At 27.1% G+C, this 27,630-nt stretch overlaps 1 protein-coding gene across 1 annotated transcript; it reads right to left on the bottom strand.

The window, feature by feature from the left end:
* Positions 1 to 609: 609 nt before the first annotated feature.
* LOC140920349 (uncharacterized) lies at positions 610 to 27,026 on the bottom strand. Its single transcript, XM_073368609.1, has 3 exons — positions 25,121 to 27,026; positions 1,212 to 1,328; positions 610 to 795 (listed from the first exon to the last, which is right to left on the bottom strand). The coding sequence occupies exons 1-3, from the start codon at positions 26,183 to 26,185 to the stop codon at positions 610 to 612; spliced, it is 1,368 nt and encodes a 455-aa protein (XP_073224710.1). The 5' UTR covers positions 26,186 to 27,026.
* Between the last annotated feature and the right edge of the window lie 604 nt (positions 27,027 to 27,630).

Consider the following 27,630-nt stretch of genomic DNA (forward strand, 5'->3'; position numbering starts at 1 on the left):
TGCTTTTGCACTCCAATATTTAAATAGAAAAACTCACACATTTATTAAAATTGAGAGGAATTTCAGGTAGAACCTATGCTCCAAATTATCAAATGTCTTTCCAATTATCATATGATAAGTTGTACTTGCGGGACAAAAAAACATTCAATTGATTTGGTGCAGTTTTTCGATAGGGTGAAACTTTTTAAATATATTATTCGTTACTTATAAAAGATGTATATCAATACTCATAAGATATCGTTATCTTTTAATTGAAATTTACCTGAAAAATACTAAAATATAAAAATATGATGTATCGTCAATTGATTGAGTATTGAGTATTAAGCATTATTATTCGCAATAAAATTTAAGGTACCCAAGTATTCACCAATTTTTAATAGAATTATTTTAATCTATATCCGCTTTTTTTAAACTAATATACAAAAATGTCCTACTTTTTTTTACCTTCAAGAAGTCACCAGGCGAGGATGCGACCACGTGAAATAAAAGTTTTTTTTGCCTCCTTCAAGGTGATTTTTTTTAACAAATAAAAAAATTAAATTAATAAAAAATAATAACAAAAAAACTAAATTATATTAATAAAATCAAACAAAATATATCAAATTTTAATTAACGTTGTCCACCAGTTCTACATTTAGGTTGTCGTTGAACTTGTTTAGCTCCTTGAACGACTTGAGGTTGTCTTGGTTGATCTTTCTTTTGATCATTATCGTTATCGTCGTTCTTAATTATTGAAGATATATCCAACTCAAATCTTTGATAATTTGTGTGTGGATTAGAACTATTACGACATGCCTACATATAATTTTAAGTCTCAGGATTATACAAAACAAAAATAGCATAAGCTGACTTAGGAGTTGTGCAATGAGTTTAAAATAAATTATAGAAAATCCTACATTTTGTCGAGTAACTGGGAGTTTGTATTTATGGCATTGAAATAATGTAATATTGAGTCGGTATTTCTTTAGTTGTGGTGGTGGTGAACCATAATATGGAATATATGGTTTGGTATGTATGTGAGGCGATGATGAAGACGGTTATGCGATTTGGTGCATGGTTTGTTCTTGTGGGGTTGAGTTGACATGAGGATAGGTTGGCGGATGCAAACGCGGATCACACAAAAGTTGTTCGACATGAATAAATAATTTGGTGTTGCCTAAACCAATTCATACATTCTATGATGTGGTGTAAAACATCTTCTATGAACTAACCTTGCGATACCATGCCAAGTTTTGTAACAACACTGCAGAATCTGCTATATACATCACACCGAGTTTCGTAGCAAGACAAAATTCTTTATAAGTGTTGCTAAAGTTGTTGAATTCTAACTATATTGTGATGCTTTATTTAAATCCCCGAAGAGTGACAAATATTTTTAATGTTCACGGTTGTTGGATTTGTCAAACATCAACAACCCTCCAATCACACGTAAGATGTATACTCAGCATGATGCTTACTTTCTTCTATAGATGCATTGTCACCAACATCATCAAATATTTCCTTGAGTCATTTTAATTTAATAAAATTAAACATTGTTGATCTCTTAGGTGGGATAACTCATAAGTAAGTTTGACAAACATTTCTAACGTTCACAAAATTCGAACCGCTAAAAGAGAAACTAGAAACATTTAATTCTAAAAGATAAACATGTCTTCTAAAGTTATTGTGCATTCACCTATTGAGAAATGAAACATGTGAGTTGTGGTCTCCACTAACCTTCCAATCACTGTTTTGGTCGAAACAACTTATTAAAAGACGGGGACACTATTTCCAACAATGGGAAAACTACAAACAACAATTTTTTCTTATGGTAAGTTATACATAGAAAAATGCATGAATTGGATGAAACTAGAAATATGTAAGTTCATTAATCATAGAGTTGATGGTTTTGATCGAAACAATCATACTTTAATGGTCCACGGGATGGTAAGTTCAAGAGAAGGGCAACCAATTGGTCATTTCACTATCAACCTTCCTAACAAGTGGTGCAACTGTGGAAAATATCAAGTTATATATATGCATTGTTCACATGTGATAGCAACATGTCTAACATAAAGTATGATTTCTAGATGCTTATCACTGATGTGTACAAAGTGAAAACAGTACTAAAAGTCTACAGCGAAACGCTCAAACCTCTGTTCCAACACAAAATATATTGGCCAAAAAGGTTTAGGGTGTGTCACAATCCTCAAATGTATATGTCGCCCAAAGAGTAAATGATTTAGAACATAAATGAACACCACAAAAAGAGTACCAATAAAGTGTTGGTTATGTCGGGTCCTTGATTATGGTAGAAAACATTATCTAAACCCTGCTAGCATATCTACTCAACCACATTAACTTTGATGTATTTTATTTAATTTTATTAATATAATTTATTTTTAAAAAATATTTTTATTTTTCAATTTAATATTTGTTCATTTCTTAAAAAAAAAACTATTCAAGATTGTATTCTTAAGATGCAACCTCGTGAAGAAGGCAAATTTTTTTTTTTTCACGTGATCATATTTTCACCTGCGATCTCCTGAAAATCAAAGTAAGTAGAGTCTCTTTATATATTAATTTCAAAGTAAAATATATTAATTTTTTTAAAAAAATTCTATTTTTGATATTGACAAGTGACGATCCATACAAATTTATCCATATATACTGAAGGCGTTAAGATATTTTATTATCTCAATCAATCATAACATCGTACTTTTAAAAATAGTTGACTTGAATTATAATTTTTTAAAGTTATTTATTATATTAACTGTGATTTACTAATAGTGATAATAAACAGAGGAAAAAGGAGTTTGCGCGTGGGTGACAAGTAAAAGGCACGTGATGAGATACATACATTGCACAAAGCCACAAAGCCAAATAAAGATAAATAACACATCATATGGGATTGCACCAACTTGAATATATTCTCTCTTTTCCCACATCTCTTGCCACCCTCCCATTCCATGAATTTTTGCAATTACAATCCATCATCATAATGTGATTCTCATTATTTGTTTCTGACGCACCAGATTTCATTTTTTTTAACCAAAAGTTAATATCATTAACTAATCTTTAACTTGTTAACTAATTAACTAATTGTTCCTCAAATTGTTACGACTGTCGGGAATCATTAGGTGGTTTAAAAGCGTTGGAATGATAAAAATGTTATATATTCAACTTTTTTTTTTATTAATAAAATTAACAATTAATTAATAATATTTGATATTTTAAAAAATGTAGCTATTATAATGTAATTAGGGCCCTAATTTTTAGGGTAAGAAAGTGTTTTAATTATATAGACTTTACGGTTAACTAATCTTTAAATATTTGTTTGAAAATTAAAATAAATTAAATAGCAAGCTATAAGCACACGGAAATAAATTATCAATTTTTTGGATAAACTAAAATATACTATATCTATAATTATAGAGATTAATTATTTGAAGTAATTATTATCCTATTAAGATGTTTACTTCTTCTGATAATTTTTCTTCATAAACACCTACTAAAGATCGAATCACGAATATCTTAGAAATTTTTATTAAATATCTACCACTTGGGTCACTATGTTAATAATGAATTATTGATTAATTTCTAAAATTTTAGGAGCCTACTAATTTTTCTTTGAAAATTATCACAAAAATTAAAAATGGTTTATTATATAATTTAATTCTCATATAATGTCAATGTGTAATTTAAAAAGTACATGTAATTCAAAAAATAATTAGAATAAAAGTCAAACGATTTTAATTATTTGACTTTTATGATTAATTGATTGTGTAAGAGTACATACGAATTAAATCTTTATTATTTTGAGTCGACGAATTTAGTCTATAAAATTATATTAAACATCCTAATGTTATTATGAATTTTCAATTTTATAGATGATTATTTAATTTTAAAATTCAATTTGCTTCATGAACTACAATTTTAGAAACGAAATTAATTAATAATAACAAAAGGCAGAAGGCCATTCCATTGTGACACAAACTAAGGAAATGCAATGAATTTGGACACCCCTGCCTAATGGGAGCTCTTATCCACCATGTTTTAGAGATATCAATCTCATCTTAAAAATTCCCACTCCCATTCCCATATTGATTCTTGTTTCATAACTTTTGGGTTGGCATTTTCAGTTTCCAACTCAAAGCATTCTTGGATTTTGGGAGCATCTTTCAATACAATATCTCAATCTTGATCATATTTCAACTCATGGGGACTTAATTATAAAGACAAGTATGGGATTGTGTAATTTTGTGGGAATTGAGAATTATTGTCTTTCAAGTCGTGATATGGTGTTGATTCTCGGTTTCCCAATGATAAATTTAGAATAAAAAAACAATTCTTTCTATATTTTATAAACAAATATTAATAAAATAAAGTTACGTTGATTAACTAACCAATCGAATTACTTAGATATTAAAAATTTTATTATTTGTGTATTCTAGCTAAATGTCACTCTTTTTCATAAAAAATCCCACTCCACAGTTTTTGGTAGGTTAAATATTTACATTGGAGTTCTTCTGTTTGAGTGGTTACGTAATTTTTTTTATAAGTTTTTTTTATGACAACATTTAATAAACATTAGAAAAAAATCAATCTCCCATTTACCTTAACTTTATACTTCAAAAAAATTGTTCAACTAATAACATCGATAATTTTATATCATTATACTTCAACAATATTAAATTATTAAATGTTTCTTTACAATAAGATTTTTATATGACACAATATTTATACAACTATTATCGTATATTTTAATATTTTTAAAACCAATAAATAAATTTAAGAATAATTATTTTGCTGTCTCAACAAATATTTTACAATATTATTAATTATGTCCCTAGTCTTTCTTCTTACATTGCTACAGTAGTTGATATTTTAGATTTAGTTTACCGTACTTTTGTTGCTTATATTTATTTATTTTTTTATTGTAGAAACTCAAATAATTTGAGAAAGTTACTTAAGTATAAAATTTAAGAAAAATTTTCATTGATCTCATCTGAGTTTTTTTTAAATGACACTAACATTCTCTTTAAATTTTCTAAAAATATTCACTTTCTTTATAGTCATTAAAAAACTGCATCAGATACTTGTTTTTTGTCTCACTTATTTTTACTCATATCATTTACTATATGATACAATTAGAGTTTTCGCTTCAATTTATAAATATACGACCATACATTTGATATTTATAATTTTGAAGGGTATGATTATGTTCTTAGTGGTATAATCGAAGTGTATATTCTGGTGTCTTTAATAAATGACAGATAGAGTTGAAAGTATGACGGAAAAAAAAATATTATACACAATTTTTTTAATGAGTACAAGAGATGAAAGTACATTTTGAAAATTAGAGAGAATTTTAATGTCAATTAAAGAGAATTTAGAGAAAAAAAATGCAATTTCCCCTAAAATTTATAAAAACTACTCATATGAATGATCGTGCGAAAATATATTTTAATTATATAAATATTATTTATATATAAAAATAATAGTGATAATTTAACAAGTTGATACTATAAGTACGAAATTTTACCATGTAGCTCTACACTTATAGTCTATTATACATTTTATACAATATATCTATTTTCTCTTCTTTTTTTTTTTTAAATAATTTTTTTTCTATCCCATTAAATTTAACTTGAGTTCAAGAAAACTTTTAAAAAAAAAGTTTTCTAGAAAACGTATTTTAAAATTTTTTATTTTGTGTACCAGAAAATATTTTTTAAATTTTTCGGTACACAAATGTATTTTAAAAAATTGAACTTTGTATATTCGAAAACTTTGAATACCAGAAAATTTAAAAAAACTTTTTCGATACATAAATATATTTTAGAAAATATGAACTTTGCGTACTGAAATTTTTTTTCAAGTCTTTTGTACCACATTTATGTATTCAAAAATATTTTAAAAAAATTTTCTGAAATATAAATGTCTTATAGAAAATTTTAAAAAAAGTTTTCCAAAATATAAATTTTTCTAGAAAAATTGAATTTTGTGTTCTAGATTTTTTTTAAAATTTCTCAAACACATTTTGTATTTCAATCTTTCAGATAAAAAGTTTTTTGAAATACAAGCATCTCTTAAAAAACATAAAGTTTGACTTTTAAAAAAAAAAAGAATAAAATTGAATTTTTATTGCAATGTGAGTGTAAATAATATATTTTTTTAAAAATAAAAGAAAATGTTATTAAAATATGAAGATAAGATATAAATTTAGGAATATAACATAAATTTTTTCTATAAATATTCAAACGTTACCCAATATATTTAAAGGGTACGAGAATATTAATAAAAAATATCCCAAAATAAGTATTTCGAACATTAATTATTTATAATTATTCATGCCCCTTGCAAAGGAAACAAACCTTAATTATTCATGTCAACTATGAGCATTACTCTTTTTTTATCATATTATACAATTATTTATAACAATGGTCAACATCCGATTATTAATAAGAATAATTTTATAATTTTTTACATGCGAAAAAATGTAAAACGACACTTTTAGAATAAACTAGTAACATATCCGCACGGATTGTGCAGTGATTCATATTTTTTATAGCTTGACTTCTTCTCCCAAATTATATTAAAACATCAATTTATTATATTAAGGTAGTAATTTAAAATACAATTAAAAAAATTAAACACTTAATATAAAATATTTTTACATCAATTACCAATATTTTGTTCTGTAACTGGATTAATAACACATATTTCTCTTTTAATTAATTAACATGTGAAGACCATATTTTAAATAATTGATTAATAAAAATATTCATTCCATCTACAATTTGTAAAGGAAATACAAAATTATAAAACATAACTACTCATTAATATGTCACTTGTTTGAAAATCCCCCATCAAACTGTGAGTTAATTAACTGAATTTAAAGTAATGTTGAAATTAGTAAAATGATGGTTAACAAAAGTATGATTATACTATGTTAAGGATGAAATGAAGGGAAATGTGATGGAAAATAAAAATGTTTTTTTATTCAAAAAGATCATGTTATTTACCATGAAAATTGTTTGGCATACCAGGATATTGAATTTGTTCAGGTGATAAAGTTGAAGAAAAAATGGTAGTTTGTTAAAGATGATATGAAGGAATAAAAAAGAATGAAAAAGACAAATGAGTGAAAAATATTGTATTATATTTTTAGACTATTTGTAAACTTTGACAATATAGAATTAATATTTTGGAGTCTTCAAAATTTTAAGATCGTGTGTAGTGGTCCAGTCTACACAAGTTATGGATGAGCCCTGATCTTCATACCCGTGTTCTTATTCTTCTTAGCTTGAGATAGAAAAGTATTTTAAAATATTAACATTTTGTAACCTTTCAATTTATTGGCCTAAAATAAATTAGTATAATATATCAATATTATATATGAGTTAGTAATTGGAAAGTTAGGAGATAGTAACAACTAAAATATTACAAGAATCAATCTCACCCGTTAAATATGATATTTGATGGTCTCAAATTATATAACACTATTTATAAATTCATATTCTCTGTCCCTAAAGACACTCATTTTCTGCTCATATTCACATAAAAATTTTCATCATTAAGTGTGTCTTAGAAAATAGGTAAAGGGAGAAAAATTAATTTATTCTACCAGTTTACTGCGAAAGATTATGACTTTTTCATCAAATTTAGGCATGTGAAAATTATAATCTTCAAAATTTTAGGTTGGTCAATATTAATTCCGCATAAAAGTTTATTATGACTCTTAAGGTTTTTTTTTTACATAACAACTTTGAAGTTTTTTGCCAAAATAAATTTCCATTGATCAAAGAAAATGAAATTGAAGATGAGAATAAGAGAAGAAAGGAAGAACAAAAATGAGAGTTTTTCTTTTGGACTCAAACAAAATGAGAGTAGAAGAGGGAAGATGTAACTGAATTAAATTGAAATGAAGTAATATTGGGAAATTTGGAAGTAGTGAAGAAAGTGAGTTTTTTTTTTTAATTTGAAAGTGAGGAGTTTTGCCCCAAAATTTTAAGCCAAAGTTAAAAATATTCTTAAAATTGCTTATATGTTAGAATAATAGAGATGTGTAGTTGTCTATTTTTGGAGTCAACGGTTGATTTTGGATGAAAAAACAATTTAAAAAAAATAAAAAAGATTCAGTCATCGAAGGTATTATTGGATAGAGTTGTGAACTATATCGCTTTCTTTAAAACGTTTTACGGCACTACTTAATTCGATTACAAGTTGTATCGATATTCTACTGTATTGTAGAAAATCGTTCTAGAAGTGCACTCTTAATATAACCATAATTGTCACTCTAAAAGTATGATATTAAGACCACTCGTAAATCGAATAGACTACAACACATATACTGCTCAGAAATCGAAGGGGCGATGATATTAGAATTACTTTGAGACCGAATGGTCAATAGTATTAAGATCACTCAAAATATCAAAGGGACAAAAAGAAAGGGAGAAAATAGTTTAGAAGTGCGTCGAACAATAAAATGAGATGAGAGAGAGTTGAGAATTATATTCAACTTTAATGTACTTTTAACAAGAGTTTGAAACTCTTTAAATTGATTGAAGTTATTTCATAATTAAACTATTATCCAATCTGAGAATTTAATATTTATAGAATTGAAAGTTAATCAACGTGTGTGAAAGCTCTCCAATGTAATACTTAAACAATATTTAAATTTACATAATAATGTACTCTCAATGTTGTAACATATCCTCACCCTTATTAATATATAGGCTAAATTACATTTGTGGTCCTTTAACTTAATCCCAGGTAACGTTTTAGTCCTTTATCTTTTTTTTTCCCGACTTGGTCCTTTATTTTAATTTTAAGTGACAATTTGATATTTTATGTTTTAAAATTTCAACAATGTTATCCTTTTTATACAAAAATTCAAAAAAAAAAAATTCAATCAAAACTCATAAAATTAATTATATTCTTCAATATAATACAAATTTCATCAAATTCGTAACGCAAATCTTCAAATAAACTCATATTTTCATACTTTATTTGATATTGTTAGGAATAAAGGACTAAATCGGGAAAAAAAAAGATAAAAGACTAAAACGTTACCTGAAATTAAGTTAAAGGACTACAAATGTAATTTAGCCTAATATATATATAGAGATTAGGGGATTGAAATGTGAACCAACCTATGCAATATTTTACCCACCACATATCATATAAAAGCCCTTACGTCCCAGGATTAAAACGTTGTCTAATTATAATGAGTTCCGAAGAGTAGGTTTGTAATCGATCAGATGGTTGATTTCTATAAATGTCATTTTCACACAATGGGAATTATCCTTTTGTTTTTTTTTACATTGAATCTTTCGTCAAATTTGATGACCCGTGCCTTTGTCGTCTCTTTCACAAAACATTGTGTGATTTTTTTTTCTAATAATAGGAGGAGTTTGTTGTAGGCTTGTGGACATTTTTTTTAATACTCCAATTTTTAATTTATTTTAAAAATTATATACTAAAATATTTTTTTTTTAAGTTAAAAGTTGTCATTTACAAATACAACTTCCTTAAAAAAGATTGAGTTTGCAATGAGAACTCTCCTAAACATTTTTTTTAATAGCATGTCTTTTGAGATAGTGATTTTTCAAAGGTACATCAAAGTTACCTTTTGGAATTATGATTTCCAGATAATTAAAAAGAAAAAAAATTATTAAAAAAATCATCGTTACAAACTCGAGTTTCCTTAAAAAATCGTTTTTGTAAATTGCTACTTTTAACTAAGTTAATAAAAGAGATAGTTTAATATATAATTTTTAAAATGAAATATATTAGTAATTTTTAAAAATAATTGGACTATCAAAATAAAATAAAAAGCCCTAGGCATGTAGTTGTATAAGCAAGGATATTGGGCCTCTTTTTATCAATAAAAATAACAAAAACTATAAAACTTTATATGAATTTTAGTATTTTTATATAATAAAGATATAAAAATATTTGAAAATTTTAATTAATTACATAAATAAAAGATAAAATTTAAAACAAAGATAGTTTAAATGAAATGTAAACTTTGATATTCTCTTAAATCTTAATATATGTATAAATAATTTATACTACATATACAAAGGGATATCAAATTTTGTTGTGACATTTTCTTTTACTTTTGTGTTTAAACTATGTTCGTATAACACTTGCCATTTTTGTAAGCACAAGTGACAAGTCACAAGTTGGTTACGGCTGCGCAAATTAGGAGCATATGTCACAAATTGATCTTAAAAAGTTAATGGAAATTGACAATTATTTGGTAAAAGTCTACCTAAAGACGGGTAAGACTTAATTTGATTGGCTTGATTTACACGTGCTTATTAGCGAGGATTTATCGGTCATTTTAAATTTTTTATCAATTTCAAGTTTGAAGAGTTGGAAAATTCTGTCGCAGAAAGTGAGGCACATATAACTTTTAAAAATAGTATGAATAATTAGGTATATTTTCGTCAAAAATTTTACTCTCTTGAGTCCTATTATAATTGTCACATTTGTTATAATAATTTAAATAAAAAGAGTGTTATTTTTAGTTTGTTATGTAACTTTTAATTTTTTTTAATATACCATTTAATTATTATTAAATACATCACTTTTAATTTATTATGTTTTCATTTTAAATTTTTATGATAATGAAAATACATCAATAATTAATAAAAGTAATTAAATTCAATTCAATCACATTTTTTCTTTTATTTATTATATTGTTTAATTTATGTAAAACAGTCGATTGTGACTTTCTTGTAAAATGGATCATGAAAGTATTATATATTTACTATTACTATTCATAAATAAAACATTTGGCTCATTTATTTTAGATTAAATAACAGTGATATTAAATAAAATCATTTAAGAGAGTTGTTTTTAGAGTTTTTTGTATTTATAATAATAGTGAAAATCCAATTTTTACTCCTATTTACTACATTTTTCAAAAGCTACTAAAAATAGATTCTCATTTTAACTTATTTTACTTCTTATTAATTTAAAAAGCTTAAACAAATACAATCAAAACCATTAAAGATGATTTTTCAATTAAAAAATAGTTTTTTTTTTTAATTTTAATTATTTAAAAAGCTTAAGCAAGCACAATCAAAACCATTAAATATTATTTTTCAATTAAAAAATGTTATTTTTGTATAAAATAATCTATAACAAATTGGAGCATTAAGTCATGTCGACCAATATTATATTGAATTTCTAAATTAGTATTCTAAAATTTCTATACAAATATTTGTTGAGGCAATACCTTAATTAATTTTTTGAAAATAATAAAATATTTAATTATATTTATTAATTATAATTTTGTTCTTATTAATTATTAATTTGTATTTTTGTAGTGTATTCTTTTAGACATAAAACGAATACAAATTATTATATGGATTGTTGAAGCATGTATATTCATGCAAGATCAAGTGGTCTTTTCAAGTATATAACAAGATAAGAATACACTTTTATGTAGTATATAATGATTTCGAATATTTCGTAAAGTAATGTCAAATAAGATATTGATGACAAAATAAATGCATAACATTCTAGTTTTCTTATTAAAAGATAAAATGTAAGAGTTTGAGAAAACTAAATGCATGTCCAAGAATGATAAGATTGGCACATGGGCAACTCAAAAGAGAATGAACTTTTAGAAGACAAATATTGAAGGTCCAATCGCAAAAAACACATGCAGATTGATCTGCATGATTAATCTCCAGATTGATGACATAGAAGCTAGTACAAAAGAACTCAAGAAAACCGAAAAGGCATTGTTGATGTCACATTTTCACATGCTTCTAACCGGTCAGTTTTTCAATGGATATATTCATCCTTCATGTCCAAATTTCCTTCAAGACTTAAGGAAGAACATTATTGGTTTGAAGAAGAACGTTTTGAATATAAGTACACACAAGAATATTGTTTCATAGAAAGCAATTGTAGATGACAAGATTGACCAACGACTATGTAGTACCTCAATTTTATCAGTCTAATTAAAAATAATTCCAAAAAATAAGTAATAGTATGTTTAATATAATGCTTAAGAATGATGCCTTTTATCAGACCACCGTCTTCTTCTTCTTCGTTGTCATACATAGATATGCGTCTCTCATGTTTGTCTTGTTCTCTATCTCTTTAAAATAATGCTTAAGAATGATGCCTTTTATTTGTTTAAAAATGAGATTATTGTTAAACTAATCTATTGAAAATTGAGTTATAGAAAATTGAAACATGTATCGGAGAAACATGTATCTATCACGTTAAATAGAGTAGGTTTCAGTTTTTTAGTTTGGGCGGAGTAGACAGTTTGCAAAGCTTGCATTTATATTTTATTAAATCAATAAATTTTACAAAAAATCTTGCCAAAAATAAAATCGTGTTTCAAGTTATATGTTTACATAAATTGTTATATCAGAATATTTCTAAAACTTGTTTTTATTTTTAATAAATTAATAATTATACAAAAATTATTTTAACGTGATTAATTAGATGTGACATTTTTTAAATCTTTGAGTGGTTATAATACAAGTGGTACAACTTGGGGGTTTAATGCTCATTTTTATAACCAAAGTAATAAAACTATTCTTAAACGGATTAACTAGATGTGACATCTTTTTAATCCTTGAATTTTCAAGACACGGGTTATTTAATTTAATATTAATTTTGAACAATTAATTGTAGATAATCGTATTTTAACGGATGTGTATGGTGTTAATAGCTTTCCTACGCATAATCATCTCACGAACTTGAAATTTGGTTTCAAACACCATTTTTTTAAAGAGTTTCTCAATATTTTCCCTATTTTAAATAAATTTTGGTGGTGACTTCATTGAATTCGAGGAACACTCGAAATTTTAGGCTGCGACAGACTATATTTAGTTTAAACTAAAAATTCAAAGTCTATCTTCATCTATAAAAAGAATATCAATTAAAAGATGAATGCAAGAGTCAATTTGCAATCGATCTACATTTGTTCGTCTAAGCACAAGTTCTAAAACTCTTCTCTAAAGCAAAACACCAAGCTCTCTTCACTATATTTGTGGATCATTCTTATTGAATTGTTTCTTTTAATTAATATCAAACAAAGAGTTGAAAATCATTAGATCACAAACACTTTTTTTTTATCATACACATTATTTATAACACAGGTCTTTCTTCTATGATGGACTGAGTGTGTTTGTAAAAATCATTTTTAGTTTGAAAGGTGCATGTAAATATCTTTTTCACTATTGAAATGTGAAAGTCTTAATTGATCAAAGTATGATCAAGAAAGTGCAAAGGCGGAATGTTTTGTACCAAACACATTAGTAGAAATCTCATAGATTATGTAACATGTGTTGAGTGAACTAATATAAATCTCTTGTGTGATCTTTCTATCTCTTCTTTTTTAATTATTTTGTATTCACATATCGCATTTCACTTATTATTGTACTTAGTTATTTTATTTCTAAACTTAACTCATCTAAAACTTTATGCTCATTGAACTCTTATTAGCAAGATTATTCTTGAGTTTATATAATTAAGTGTGGGGATTAAAAAACAAAAAGGAGTCATAATGCATCCCCTTTTCTTTTGACTTTTATTGCTACATCATTATTTTTCTAAGATTCTTTTAATTAAAATAATTACAAAATAAAGTAAATAATTTTGTTTATATGAAATTTATTTTAGGCATGACTTCGACAATCACTTGAGTGATCACTATCATTTTAGAGGAACAATCCCTACATATTTGTATTTTTTTACTAAATTTTTGTAGGTCATTATGGATATTGGAGTAATCATCAAGTCATTTAGAATTTAAAATTCAAAGAGCATTTACTAAAATAGTTACAAAATGACCAATAAATGAGTTTCTCACATCAATAGAAAATTTTGAACTCACATCTTAATTCAATATGAGCTGGAAAATATTTGTCATTTTATTGTGACATCCTATCATTCTTTTTTATGATAATAACCAAATATAAAGTCGTAGAAGCCAAAATCAAATATATCAACCTTACTGATAAAGGTAAACCTCAAAGTTTTGTAGAATCTGAAAGAGTAATGTGTCCCTAGTTTGTGAATATTTAAAATCTTTTATTTATAATAGTGTAATAATTTATTTAATAAATGCTACATTACTGATACAATAAGTTGGAAAGAAATATTAATTTCGTTGAAAAGAACATCATTTATGATTGGAAAGTAAAATCACTCTAATTAACTTTGTTTAAGATCGTAAATCACCACTTCGTCTACTGAAATTTATATTTCGTCAAACAACTCTTTCATTTTGGCTAATGTTAAGCAAAATGCCTTATCGGTTAATGATCATCATTAAATGTGTCACGTTAAGTGACACCGTGACACATAAACGTGTATGCCACACTATAAAAGCACTAAACGCACAAAATACAACGTATAATCTAAAATTAAAATCTAGAAGAAGAAAAAAAATACTCTTTCATTCAGTTAACCCTAACATTTCCTAAAAAAAAAACCCTTATTATCCCTTCTATCTTCTTTGTCCGTATCTTTTTCCGGCCACTATGGTTTGCTTCAAAGTCTCCGGCCATCGCTTTTGTCTTCAAAATCTCCAGACGTTACCTTCGAAATCATCATCATTTGAGGTAAGTTTTCTTTGTCTTCGTATAATGCATTCAAAATTGACATTTGTATCATTGGTTGATGCATTTGAAGTTTGCATTTTGCTCATTTAACAATTTGTATTGATGATTTCAAAGTTTTATCATTTGTGACAGTAATAATTTGAGAATTTGGGGATTTGATGATTTTAAGATTTGAGAGTTTAAGAATAAGAAGAAAAAAAATAGAGAAGAAGAATTAGCCGCTAGCCTCTTTAATGTTCCTATTTACTCTTAAAATATTCTTTGTGATGTGTCATCCATGTTTATGTGTCACAATGTCACTTAACATAACACATCAACACCTCTAACATTTGCTCATTGATAGAGGGAATATTTTATTTGGTGTTAGACAAAATTGAAAAGTTTTTTCATGAAGCGTAAATTTCAAGGAGTTTTTCTACATACAGTTACAATTTTAGGAAGTGAAGTTTTCTTTTTTAATATAAGCCCCAAAAAAGATAATCAATGCTATTAAAAAAATTATAATGAATTTTTGTATTGAGTGGAGGGCTGGACTCAAAGAAGTTAGTTGAGTTTGATGAAAAATATATGTGTTCGGAAAATAAAGAATTAGAGAAATTTAAATAACTATTAAAACATAAAAAAAAAATTAACATGGAAGTTCTAAAATCACGACTGTTGTTAAACGACAACTAGAGAATAACACTGTGTGAAAATTATTATAGTATATAGACTTCTCGCACTCTTCAAAGTAAATATTTGAACTATATCTCACAACATTTTAATACAAGAATAGAAAATAAAAGAAAAAAGTCAGATACATGCTTAAAGTATTTTTGAATAATGCGAGTTAGAGAGAAAAATAAAATAGAACCATATATATAATATTAAATTCCCTCTTTCTTTATGATTCTAAACAATTTAAAACTTTTTCAAATTCTTAATTTCAATCAAACCTAACCGTATGCCTTCCAAGCATCTTAGAGGATAATTAGGGGATTAAGGATCTTCAAAATATTAGGAGTTTTGAGTTGAGTTATACTCATACAAGCTGTATTCCATGGAGAGACTTTCATACAAGGTCTATTTGGTGGAGGAACAAAATTTCCATTGATCATTTTGTTGATAGATATATAAACTAATTGTTTCTTATGTTTTTAATTTAAGAGAATCAAAATAAAATAAATTTAAAAAAAAAATCAAAAAATAATTTAAAGAATTAAAAATGTAGTTTATCCTATTAACTAGAGGGTAAAAAGTGAAGGAAAAAAATTAATATTATATTAAAATTTAAAAGTGACATTCATTGTGATTTTTTTTTTTTAAATGTGACTCTCATTGATTTGAGAATGACGTTGAAATTAAATAAAATATGAAAGAAGATATAAAATGGAGATAATAATAATAATAATAATAATAATAATAATAATAATAATAATAATAATAATAATAATAATAATAATTTTGAAACAGAACAAATTCATAGAAGTAATATTTGTATCAAATTTATTTATTTTTCAAAAACTCAAAATATCAATATGAAATTGTGAAATGTGAACACATTGAACGCATTGAACGCATTTGAGCAAGCAGATAAAAAGTACTACTGATATTTTTAGATGCAGTTAAAGACACGTAGTCCACAAAAGTCATAGCAATGGACATTTACTTATTTGGAAAGATGAATGCACCATTTTGAGTATCACTTGTATTATTTCTAACACCATATGAATTTATTCTATTTTTCATTTTCTAAAACTAATAAAATTTTAAAGAGATATACTTAATTGAGCACAATCTTAAATTAAAAATATTTAGATACCCTCACACAAATAAAAAAAATTAAATAATAAAACTAAATTATTTCTCTTTTAATTATTTTTATTTGTGTGAGCTCAAACACCATTTTTAAAATACAAACAAAATTAAAGTACACCGTATTCAAAATCACATTTTTTATTTCAAGAATATTTTCTATTTGAGATAGAAGTACTGAACATAAAAGCACAAGCTCTGCAAGCTTGCTTTTTCTAGTTTTGCTTTTTAGGCAAGTAGGTGAAAAGCAGTAATTATTAAATAGGTAAGAGCATTGAACCGTATGATAAAATTCAAATTTTGCACAGTAACAATGTTGTACAACTTGTACTAATTTGTTTGTCTAAAAAAAAAACTTGTACTAATTTGTTTTTGACTCTAACATACATTGAATCTAAAAGAGAGTCTTTATTTTGAATTTAAGACATTCCTACTGGAAGATGGAGTAATTAAATTGCAAGAGGATGTAGTCTTATGACTCATCACATTAGCCGAAACTAGCTAATTACTTGCAAAGTGATTTAGTTACAACATTTTTAGCCAAATCTAAGTATAGTAATTTTTTATATATAAAAATTATGATAAATACTACCATAAAAATTACATATAATTTATTTACGAAGTTTTTAATTCAAACTATAAATAAAATATTTATTTAATAAAATTGATATTTTTTAATTGAGTTAAAACTTAAAGATATATACATAAAATTTTACCATATTAAATATATGTTCAAAGAACAAATCAGTAATTGAACCATTTTTGAAAAAAATATCCTACGTTGTCTTCCAGTATAGTAAAAGAGGATGAATGTCAATATAATGTTATTTTTTATTATAATTTATTTATATTATAACTTATTTAAATAGTAGAAGTTATTTTTAATTCGTTTTTATGTATTAAAACAATTCATTTTAACATTCAATATCCTATATATTTATTAATAGAGATTTTAATATTAATGATATATAAAAATAACATATTTTTTTTAGTAAAAAACGTATTTCTAAAAAATGATTATTATAAAAAGCTTCTTATTTTAAATATTGTTTGAAATTTTATTATTAAAAAAAATTATAACAAATAGATGCAATAATTAAAAAGATATTTTATAATAAATTATTTAAATTAATTTTTTATTTAAAACTTTATTTTAAAAGCATTATAACAAAAAAAAAAATAGAATATTATAAAAATTAAGTTTCTAAAAAGATTGTAACAAATGGACTCAATATTGTTTTAGAATTATATTATGAGATGTAATTATATATTTACTTTGAAAAATAAGATTATATTAACGGACATAATCCAGCGTCATGTATCCCTCTTACTTATTTATGTTGTTACAAGTAATTAAATAATTTTGTCTATATTCTTATTTTAGTTTTGTCTGGCACCTCTCTCACTATTTTATATTATTTTTTAGAGATTTTTTTTTTTAAAAGGAAGTTATATTGAGTTTGTTTATTTTTATAATAAAAATCACTATTTTAAAAAATAAATTATGAATTTTTTTATAAACTATTAAATACAAATTTTGTTTTAGATATAATTGAAAAAATAATTCTTCAAATTCGCATTGTTTTTTCAAAAAGTTATAACAAACATATGCTAACTTTTGAAAATAATTATTTTGTTAAAAAATATATTTTTGCTTATGAAATGAGCGGTAACAAATGGCCTCTTTATTACGCCCTAAATCAGAACTCGCAATAGCGTCCACATATTTTTTTTTAATGTTTTTTTATTTTATAAATATTTTTTGGGACCTTATCTTAACAATGGGGATTTTGAGTTTTTTCAATACAATTTGTCATGTTCAGTATTACTGAATTTGATAAATGTGTATAAATTGTAGGTAACTCAAGTCAATTATATTGATTTTTGATACTACATTAAATTTTTATAATGAATTTAATTTATATTCTTACAAAATTAATTTATAAAATGAGAGTGTCTTTCTTTATAAATTCATTTAAAGTTTTATTTTTTAATTTTTTTTTGTAATTTGAATTTTTTAAATAAATGCTTTTTAAAATATTATTATTCATCACTGCATTTTATCAATTTTTAATCCCACCTTTTATAAAAATAGGTGCTTATGACAATTCGTGATATTTATGTTCTCACAGAGAAGTACTAAAAACACCTTTTTTTTAATAAAAAGTGTGGATTAGATGGAAATATTTTTAGAGTGATTCTAAATTATACAAATGATTTTTAAAAGAAATAAAAAGAATAATATTTTATCTTATTATAAATATTAATTAAAAAATCAATTCTGAATTTAAAAAAAATCCTGAATTAATATATATTAAAATAATTTATCATATAACCTGATTGTTTTTCGTTTTTTCATTTTACTATTTTGTATATGATCTAACTTTAAAAGTTCCACAATTTTATAGAGATTTAAACATATTTCCCTTTTTTTTTTTTACAAAATTTAGTGGTTGGTTTGGGTGTTGATCGAACAAGAACTAAAAAAAATCAGACAAGAGAAGGAAATCGATCAAAGAAGTACGTGTCCCTCATGGCTCGTGTCGTTGTCAAAGAAGTACATGCTTGGAAATCGGTCATGTTTTGCTGTGTTCTAGTTCATTCGGTTTTCATGCACTTTCTACTATTTAGGTGTGTGGTGCTACAACCAAATCCTATTGTGTCTATTAATTATCAAACATGTTGGCTATAAACTCTAGTGTCAATATATTTTGTATAAATGATTATTTATTATGACTTTAGATTATATATCTAATTTTGTTTATATATATACATCAGTTATTATCACTTATTATGTTATTATCTGGAATATAATAATATTCTTATAATAGATAATTTGTTCAATAGAAAATCATACGTTATTTGATCGTAAAATTATATTTTTAAAATATCTATTGTCAAAATATTATTGTTAATTATGACGATAATAGTACATACAAACTATGATGTGAGTAAACTGATGAATATCTCACGTTTGATGAATATGAGATATCAAATTTTCGCATAGATTTAAATATTATGAGTAATATTTGTACTAGATTGACCCACAATGAGAATGTTGTATAATTTTTGTGTAAGTGTCATTATTGATTCTCATGCGATCATAGTGAGTAATGTTTCGACTTGAAATCACTACGATTCATACATAGGGAGTTGAAGATTTTAAGACCATCAAACATTATTTGTAGCAAGACAATCATAAAGGTGGTTATTGAGTATGCAACAAACCATGTGAAGGGGTGTGAATGGTATAGATCAAATATGTCTCTTCTACATAATAGGAGTTATGTCTTGTGTCTCGAGATAGTGTAAGACTGTGGAAATGCATGGACGTGCTAGAATGAACCAATATGTGATATTGAGTCCATTATTATTTATGCATCTACTATAGGATGCGAAATAGATAATTGGACATTACAAGGGTGAAACACATTATAATTTGCATTCAATAAGATATTTAGACGATAGACAATTACAACACAATAAATTATGGTCATGATAAAGTTAAATTCGGATCATCACTTTTTTCATTAATTAAGTATCATCACTTCGTAACTAAATTAAGTATCACCTCATTGTTTATAATATTTAATATTTTAAATTATTGCTAGTTTAGTGGAAACTTATAGTGTCAAACACATAGAGCGATTAATCATAGAATTGATATTTAATTAAATAATCAGTGAATTGAGTTTGTAATATATGAGGCATAATAAGGCTAAGTGAAACAGAAGATAAAGGGCATAAAAGAGTGAGTTGTTGTGCCTTCCTTAATTTAGTTACGAAGATATACATTATTGTGTCTCTACCTATATATAGATGTCAATTAGCACGATGCTCTTTAATGGTGATCTTTCACGTGGATTTAGTAGAGGTGTTGCGCTTTTGTGGCATTGTTGATCATCACATTGACGCTTTAAGAGGTAAACACATGATCTTACAACGAATCTTGTAATTCTAAGTGATCTTGACAAAAGGAAATTTTTCTCTCTTGAGAATTATTTTAATTTTTTTAAAAAAAGGACTATCTCTTAATTCTCCATAAGATGTCCATCTACTCTAAACAAACTTACAAGATATGATAAGACAAATAATACATTGCAAGATCAATCTATGTTGAATCAATCGCGTTCAAATTCGGTTGATGATAAGGTCTAGTCTTTTTCTTTTGCACAAGTTTTACAAAAAATATGTGAGATTCCTTATCTGAGTTTCCCAAACAATGCATTAAAAGCGATTGATTGACAATTCACATTCCTGAGGAAGAATATCAAGTAGGGTTAGGGTTTTGCAAGAATCACCTTTATTGCATTTGGTTCAAGAAATGTATTTTGAGTCAAGAAAATTGTCTTAATCTAAATTGACGTAATCAAATAAGTTAGATTGTTAAAAACAGTGAATTAATAATTACATAATAACAATAAGGTGATTTAAATTCCTAATAGTTTTCCTCGTAATTTCTATCTTGTTAAATTTTATTTTGTTATACTCAAACAATCATTTACCAATTTTTTTACTCAGTTAAGTGTTTACAATTTGTTACGTAGTTAAATTAATAAAAGTTTATATGGAGACGATTTTCTCGATACACTTGTCAAATAATTGCCATTTATTTTGCTCTTTGTTATATGAGTGTAATTATTTTCATCGTTGTGGTTTTGTTTGTTTTGGCTATGCGAGAGTTTTTATCTAAGTGTTTCTATTTTTAGTATGGATTATGAGTTAACTTTAATCCTTCACCATGGTGGATGTTTCAATTGGTTTGGTGATAATGACTTACAATATATAGAAGGAATAAAGTGTTTGTAGGAGGATATTTATAGTGATTAGGATTTCTTCGATTTGAATGAAATTGAAAAATTGTAGTTTAGTTTTCGTGTCAATTTGGTCTCTTATCATTAAACGATGCAACATATGAGTATCATGTGTCAAAAATTATGTCACGTCTTCACAAGAAACAAAAAAGAAATTCGCATTCATTGTTAAGGAATATGTTGATTAACGGAGAATTAATTGAGAGAGTAAAAAAATTCATTAATGTTGATGTCGAGACAAATTCTATATTTAAAGTTTTGATAAAAATAAACAAAAGTTAATTAAGAAAGTTAATTATGATTCTAAAATGTTATGTTAATTTAACATGTGTTTTTGAGTGGATTTAATTAAGAACAAAATCAAGCAAAACAGAAAAGACAGCAACAAGATCATTCTGCATCAAAACAGAGAATGATCTCCAGCTTCAAAAATTGTCCATCACAGCATATTGGTCAAATTTTTTCTATCTCTTTAACAAAGAGTCTGCCCTGGAAATTTATTCATAACTAATCAGTACATGGCAAGTAACAAGCAGGATTCATCCAAGCTCAAAAAGGCTATTTATCTCAAAAATAAAAGGACTCAAAGACAGACAAAAGTCTGACAGTTTGCAAACTCCAAAAATCAAATGTCAAGAAAGTTCGATCAATCTTGACATATGACAAGACAATTGCAAAGGAAATCCAGAATGATTAAAACGGGAACTCCAGAATGATTATTGAAGCTCAAGAAAGTTCAAACTGACAAACCAAGAACGTTAATCATTCTCCGTTTTCTGCACAATAACAGCAGCACTGCATCTCATATGAAATAGCATGTAATTCCTCTCCAAACTTCTCTAGCTACACTCAAGACTCAAGACAGAGAATGTACCATCCAAGATCAATGAAGAAACGTCAAGAAGTCAAAAAGTCAAAAAGTTATTTCAAAGAAGGATTATTTTTATTCTGAAATAATGTTTTAGTCAAAAAGCATAGCCTCTCCAATAGCTCTTGTGTACCTTCATTCAGTGCCTTTACAGCCTATAAATAGAAGGCCAATATCCAGAATCAAGACAAGAAATTCAAGTGCTAAGAAATCCATAAATCAATCACATACATACTTGAAATTCGGCAAAACAGAGACAATCATACATTCTGCTTTTTGCGAAACAACTACTGATTCATATTCATTGAAGGTAAAAAAAATAAGATCTCAATTCAAGATTGATCTTGGCAGTGATGAAGATCGATCTTGGTTTTGTTGAAACAACAATATCAATCTTGGTTTGCTTTAAAAATAGTAAAATCAATTTTATCAAAATATGATTTGATTGTAATGCATAAAATAAATAGAGATAGAGATAGAGATAGAGAGATCACACAAGGATATATCCTGGTTCACCCAACCCGGGTTACGTCCAGTCCTCACAACCGTGAGATTTTTCACTAAATGTTCAAACCAAGATCGTTCTTGGTTTTCATGGATCAATCTTGATCTTTACACAATTCCTACCCTTCTACCTAGAAAGGATTTCTTCAATTCTACCTTACTGTTTTGGAAAGGCTTTAACAAGTTACCTTTCAAAACATGAAAGGATTTTTACAATTTACTCAAGATTTGACAAAACAACCTTGAGTTACAAAGTGATGGATTTGAGACTATTTAGAATCTTGATATTTACTCAACTCTTGTTTGAGAAATATATTCTGTAAATAGACCTCAGTTGTAAATGATTACAACACAAAGATTAAAACAAAACAGCAAACTATAAGAAAGGTTTTGAGACACTTGAGTATGATCGAAAATATTGATCTTTTGCTTGGTGTTGATTGTTGTGTGTTGTTCTTCAACTTGCAGCTGCATTTATAGACTCCAAGAAGGCTTATGACAGCTCATGTGACTGTTGGAAAGGAACCAGCTGTCATAAAAGAGTTGTTGGATAAATTCTGCCAAAAGCAAGATTGATGAGCTGTATCAAAAGATCGATCCAAGATTGATCTTTTGGTTTGTGATGAACTGGCCTTGTACTTTGTGATTTGTGTCAGTATGTCAGCCTTGAGTACTGCTTTTCTGTTACTTGTGCAGGCTTTAGAATAGTTCAAATCAGTAGTGTACTTTGCTACTTGTAGTCTTGTACTTGCATTTGCTTTTCAAGAGGAATGATCTTTGTGATATGCCTTTATTGAAGCATGCCTTTGATTCTTCAAATTCTGGAATATATATGACTTGGATGGATCTTTTGTTGATTATATGAGAGTATAGGATGAAAATTATTTCCAGGATTGATGTTTGTTTTCCAGAACTGCTTCAAGATCAATCTGCGTTTTCCAGAACTGCTTCAAGATCAATCTGCATTTTCCAGAACTGCTTTAAGATCAATCTGCGTTTTCCAGAACTGCTTCAAGATCATTCTGCGTTTTCCAGAATTGCTTTCTTTGATCTGATTTGTGATGTTTGATTCCTATCTTGTTTTAACACACTCAAATGCACATGTTAAATATCAAAACACTTAGAATCATAATTAGAATTCTTAATTAACTTTTTGTTTGTTTTCATCAAAACATTAAATTGAGATTTTGTCTCAACAATCTCCCCCTTTTTGATGATGACAAACATGTTAATTTAGATTTTAATTTTGATTCTAATTTTAATCATAGAGAGCTTTAAAAGCTCCCCCTCAGAATATGCTTCAGATTTTTGAACCAACATAAAATCTAAACATAAAATCTAAAATAATTCTCCCCCTTTGTCAACACAAAAAGGTTTGGATTTTACAAAGGAAATGTATACTACACATTGAAAACAATGAGTAGACTCCAGTTTTTAGATGAAAAACTCCCCCTGAATTTTAAAGAATTAATATCCCCCTTAAAAAAAATCAGAATACAAGGAAAATGCCATTATGCTCTTTGTTATCTTTTACAAGAGACAACATTTTAATTTTGAACATGATAATAAGCGCATACATGGAAGCGAAATAAGATGATACATGTACCTTTGATTTGTTAATGTTTCCAAGGGTTATAGACACTCCAAATTTTTGTAATGAGATGAGGCATCATACTTTTCCATTCATGTGTATTGAGAATGCCTTGGTCATGTATCAATGTTCTTTCTTGATTGTTGGATGATGTTCCTACATCACAAGTTTGTAATGATTTTGGTACCCATATTTGTTTGGGTCCTTGGGAGTTAGCCTTGAAATCTGGTTTCATATTGTTAAATGATTTCTCAGAATGATCAATCTTAGACTGAGAAGAATCTCTTTTTGAAACTGGTTTAAAAAACTGGGCATTAGTTGTTTCTGATAAGCCTCCAGATCGATCTGAAGATCGTTCTTGCTTTTTCAGTTTTTCAGAAAAATCTGTTTTTACTGTCAAATGTTCTTCCCTTTTGAAGATTCTCCTATTCTTGTTTTTGTTATCCCTTTTTTTAAAGTAACATGCAAATTCTAAATGTCCAATTTTGTCACAATATGAGCATTTGATTTTGCATTTTTCTTCTCTTAGTTCAGGAACAAAGAAAGTTTCATACATTTTGGTTTTTTGAGTTTTGTCAAAACCGAGCCCAGCTTTATCAAAAATCCCTACTTGAGATCCCATGATTTTCTGAAATGTCTCAGTTGCCTTAATAAAATTTTTCAAATCATTTTTAAGAGTTTCAACTTCAGCCTTGAGAAGATCGTTCTTCGTTTGAGGTGAAGATTGATCTTGGTTTTCTGGTTTTTCAAATTCAAGATTTTTGAGCTGAGATTCTTTCAGATTTTGAATGATCTCTTTAAGTTTATCATTCATAGCCTGAATTTTCTCTTTCTCTTCTTTTTCTTTGTGAAATCTTTCTTTAAAAGAACTACATTTTTGAATGAGAAAGTTTGAATCATTTAATAAATTATCAAATTCGATTTCCATTTGTTTGCATATAAGACATGGTTCAGAATTTACCTCTGTTTCTTCAATATCTGCCATTAAACACAGATTGGCTTTTTCAGGTTTCTCTGTTTCTGATTCATCAGATTCATCCCAGGTTGCCATCATTGACTTCTTTTTGAAAGGAAATTTCTTTGGCACCTTTTTGTTTAATGGACATTCAGTTTTGTAATGTCCTTGTTTGTTGCAGCCAAAACAAATGATTTTGCTTTTATCTATTTCAGTTTTGAATTCCTTTTTATCTAGAAATCCCTTTTTGATTTGATCCCTTCTTATCAACATTCTTTGTATCTTTCTTGTAAGACGAACTATCTCTTTATCAACATCTTCTTGTTCGATTTCTTCTGAGTCCTCATCTGTTTGTACTGGTGTACTTTCTTGAGATGCTTTCAAAGCTATTGTTTTGACCTTTTTGATTGGTTTGTCTTCTTGTAGCAGCACTTCATGTGCTCGTAATGTTCCAATTAGTTCCTCCAGTCCGAGTACGTCAAGATTCTTGGCCTGACTTATGGCTGTCACCATTGGTCTCCATATTATTGGAAGACATCTCATGATCTTTCTGACTCTGTCTTGTACTGAGTATGCTTTCCCTAAAGAGCGCATTTCATTTACAATGGTTGTGAATCTTGAGTACATCTCATCAATGGTTTCTCCTTCATTCATTTCAAAGAGTTCAAACTTTCTTATGCCTATATCAATCCTTGTTTCTTTTACATGGCTTGTTCCTTCGTGATGAGTTTGTAATGTGTCCCATACTTCTTTAGCAGTTTTGCATTCATCAACTCTTTCGCATTCTTCTCTGCTCAAAGCGCACGATAAGAATAAATGAGCTTTAGAGTTTAGGAGTACCTTAGATTTTTCTTCTGTTGTCCAATCTGCTTCTTTCTTTTCAGCAGAGGTTGAATCATTTTGGTCGACTCTTGGTACGAAATCTCCATCTGTAATGATGCGCCACATTCCTGTATCTTGAGATTTCAGAAACAACTGCATTTTTCTTTTCCAGAAATAGTAGTCTATGCCACCAAAGTAAGGTGGTCTATATGATGACCCTCCTTCAGCAATGTACATATCTTTTGACATTTTTCTAGATCTTTTCTCTAACACTTGTTAGGTGTTGAACTTTTGAGACCGAGCTCTGATGCCAATTGAAGGTAAAAAAAATAAGATCTCAATCCAAGATTGATCTTGGCAGTGATGAAGATCGATCTTGGTTTTGTTGAAACAACAATATCAATTTTATCAATATAAAATATGATTGTAAAGCATAAAATAAATAGAGATAGAGATAGAAAGAGAGATCACACAAGGATATATCCTGGTTCACCCAACCCGGGTTACGTCCAGTCCTCACAACCGTGAGATTTTTCACTAAATGTTCAAACCAAGATCGTTCTTGGTTTTCATGGATCAATCTTGATCTTTACACAATTCCTACCCTTCTACCTAGAAAGGATTTCTTCAATTCTACCTTACTGTTTTGGAAAGGCTTTAACAAGTTACCTTTCAAAACATGAAAGGATTTTTACAATTTACTCAAGATTTGACAAAACAACCTTGAGTTACAAAGTGATGGATTTGAGACTATTTAGAATCTTGATATTTACTCAACTCTTGTTTGAGAAATATATTCTGTAAATAGACCTCAGTTGTAAATGATTACAACACAAAGATTAAAACAAAACAACAAACTATAAGAAAGATTTTGAGACACTTGAGTATGATTGAAAATATTGATCTTTTGCTTGGTGTTGATTGTTGTGTTTTGTTCTTCAACTTGCAGCTGCATTTATAGACTCCAAGAAGGCTTATGACAGCTCATGTGACTGTTGGAAAGGAACCAGCTGTCATAAAAGAGTTGTTGGATAAATTCTGCCAAAAGCAAGATTGATGAGCTGCATCAGAAGATCGATCCAAGATTGATCTTCTGGTTTGTGATGAACTGGACTTGAACTCTGTGATTTGTGTCAGTATGTCAGCCTTGAGTACATGCTTTTCTGTTATGTGCACAGGCTTTATAATAGTTCAAATCAGTAGTGTACTTTGCTACTTGTAGTCTTGTACTTGCATTTGCTTTATAGGAAGAATGATCTTTGTGATATGCCTTTATTGAAGCATACATTTGATTCTTCAAATTCTGGAACATATATGACTTGGATGGATCTTTTGTTGATTATATGAGAGTATAGGATGAATATTGTTTCCAGGATTGATCTTTGTTTTCCAGAACTGCTTCAAGATCAATCTGCGTTTTCCAGAACTGCTTCAAGATCAATCTGCGTTTTTCCAGAATTGCTTCAAGATCAATCTGCATTTTCCAGAACTGCTTTCTTTGATCTGATTTGTGATGTTTGATTCCTATCTTGTTTTAACACACTCAAATGCACATGTTAAATATCAAAACACTTAGAATCATAATTAGAATTCTTAATTAACTTTTTGTTTGTTTTCATCAAAACATTAAATTGAGATTTTGTCTCAACAATATTCATATATTAGTTTGCGCAATTATCATTAGATCCTTTGTA

Source organism: Cicer arietinum, chromosome 5, assembly GCF_000331145.2.
Source record: "Cicer arietinum cultivar CDC Frontier isolate Library 1 chromosome 5, Cicar.CDCFrontier_v2.0, whole genome shotgun sequence".
Lineage (NCBI taxonomy): Eukaryota > Viridiplantae > Streptophyta > Magnoliopsida > Fabales > Fabaceae > Cicer > Cicer arietinum.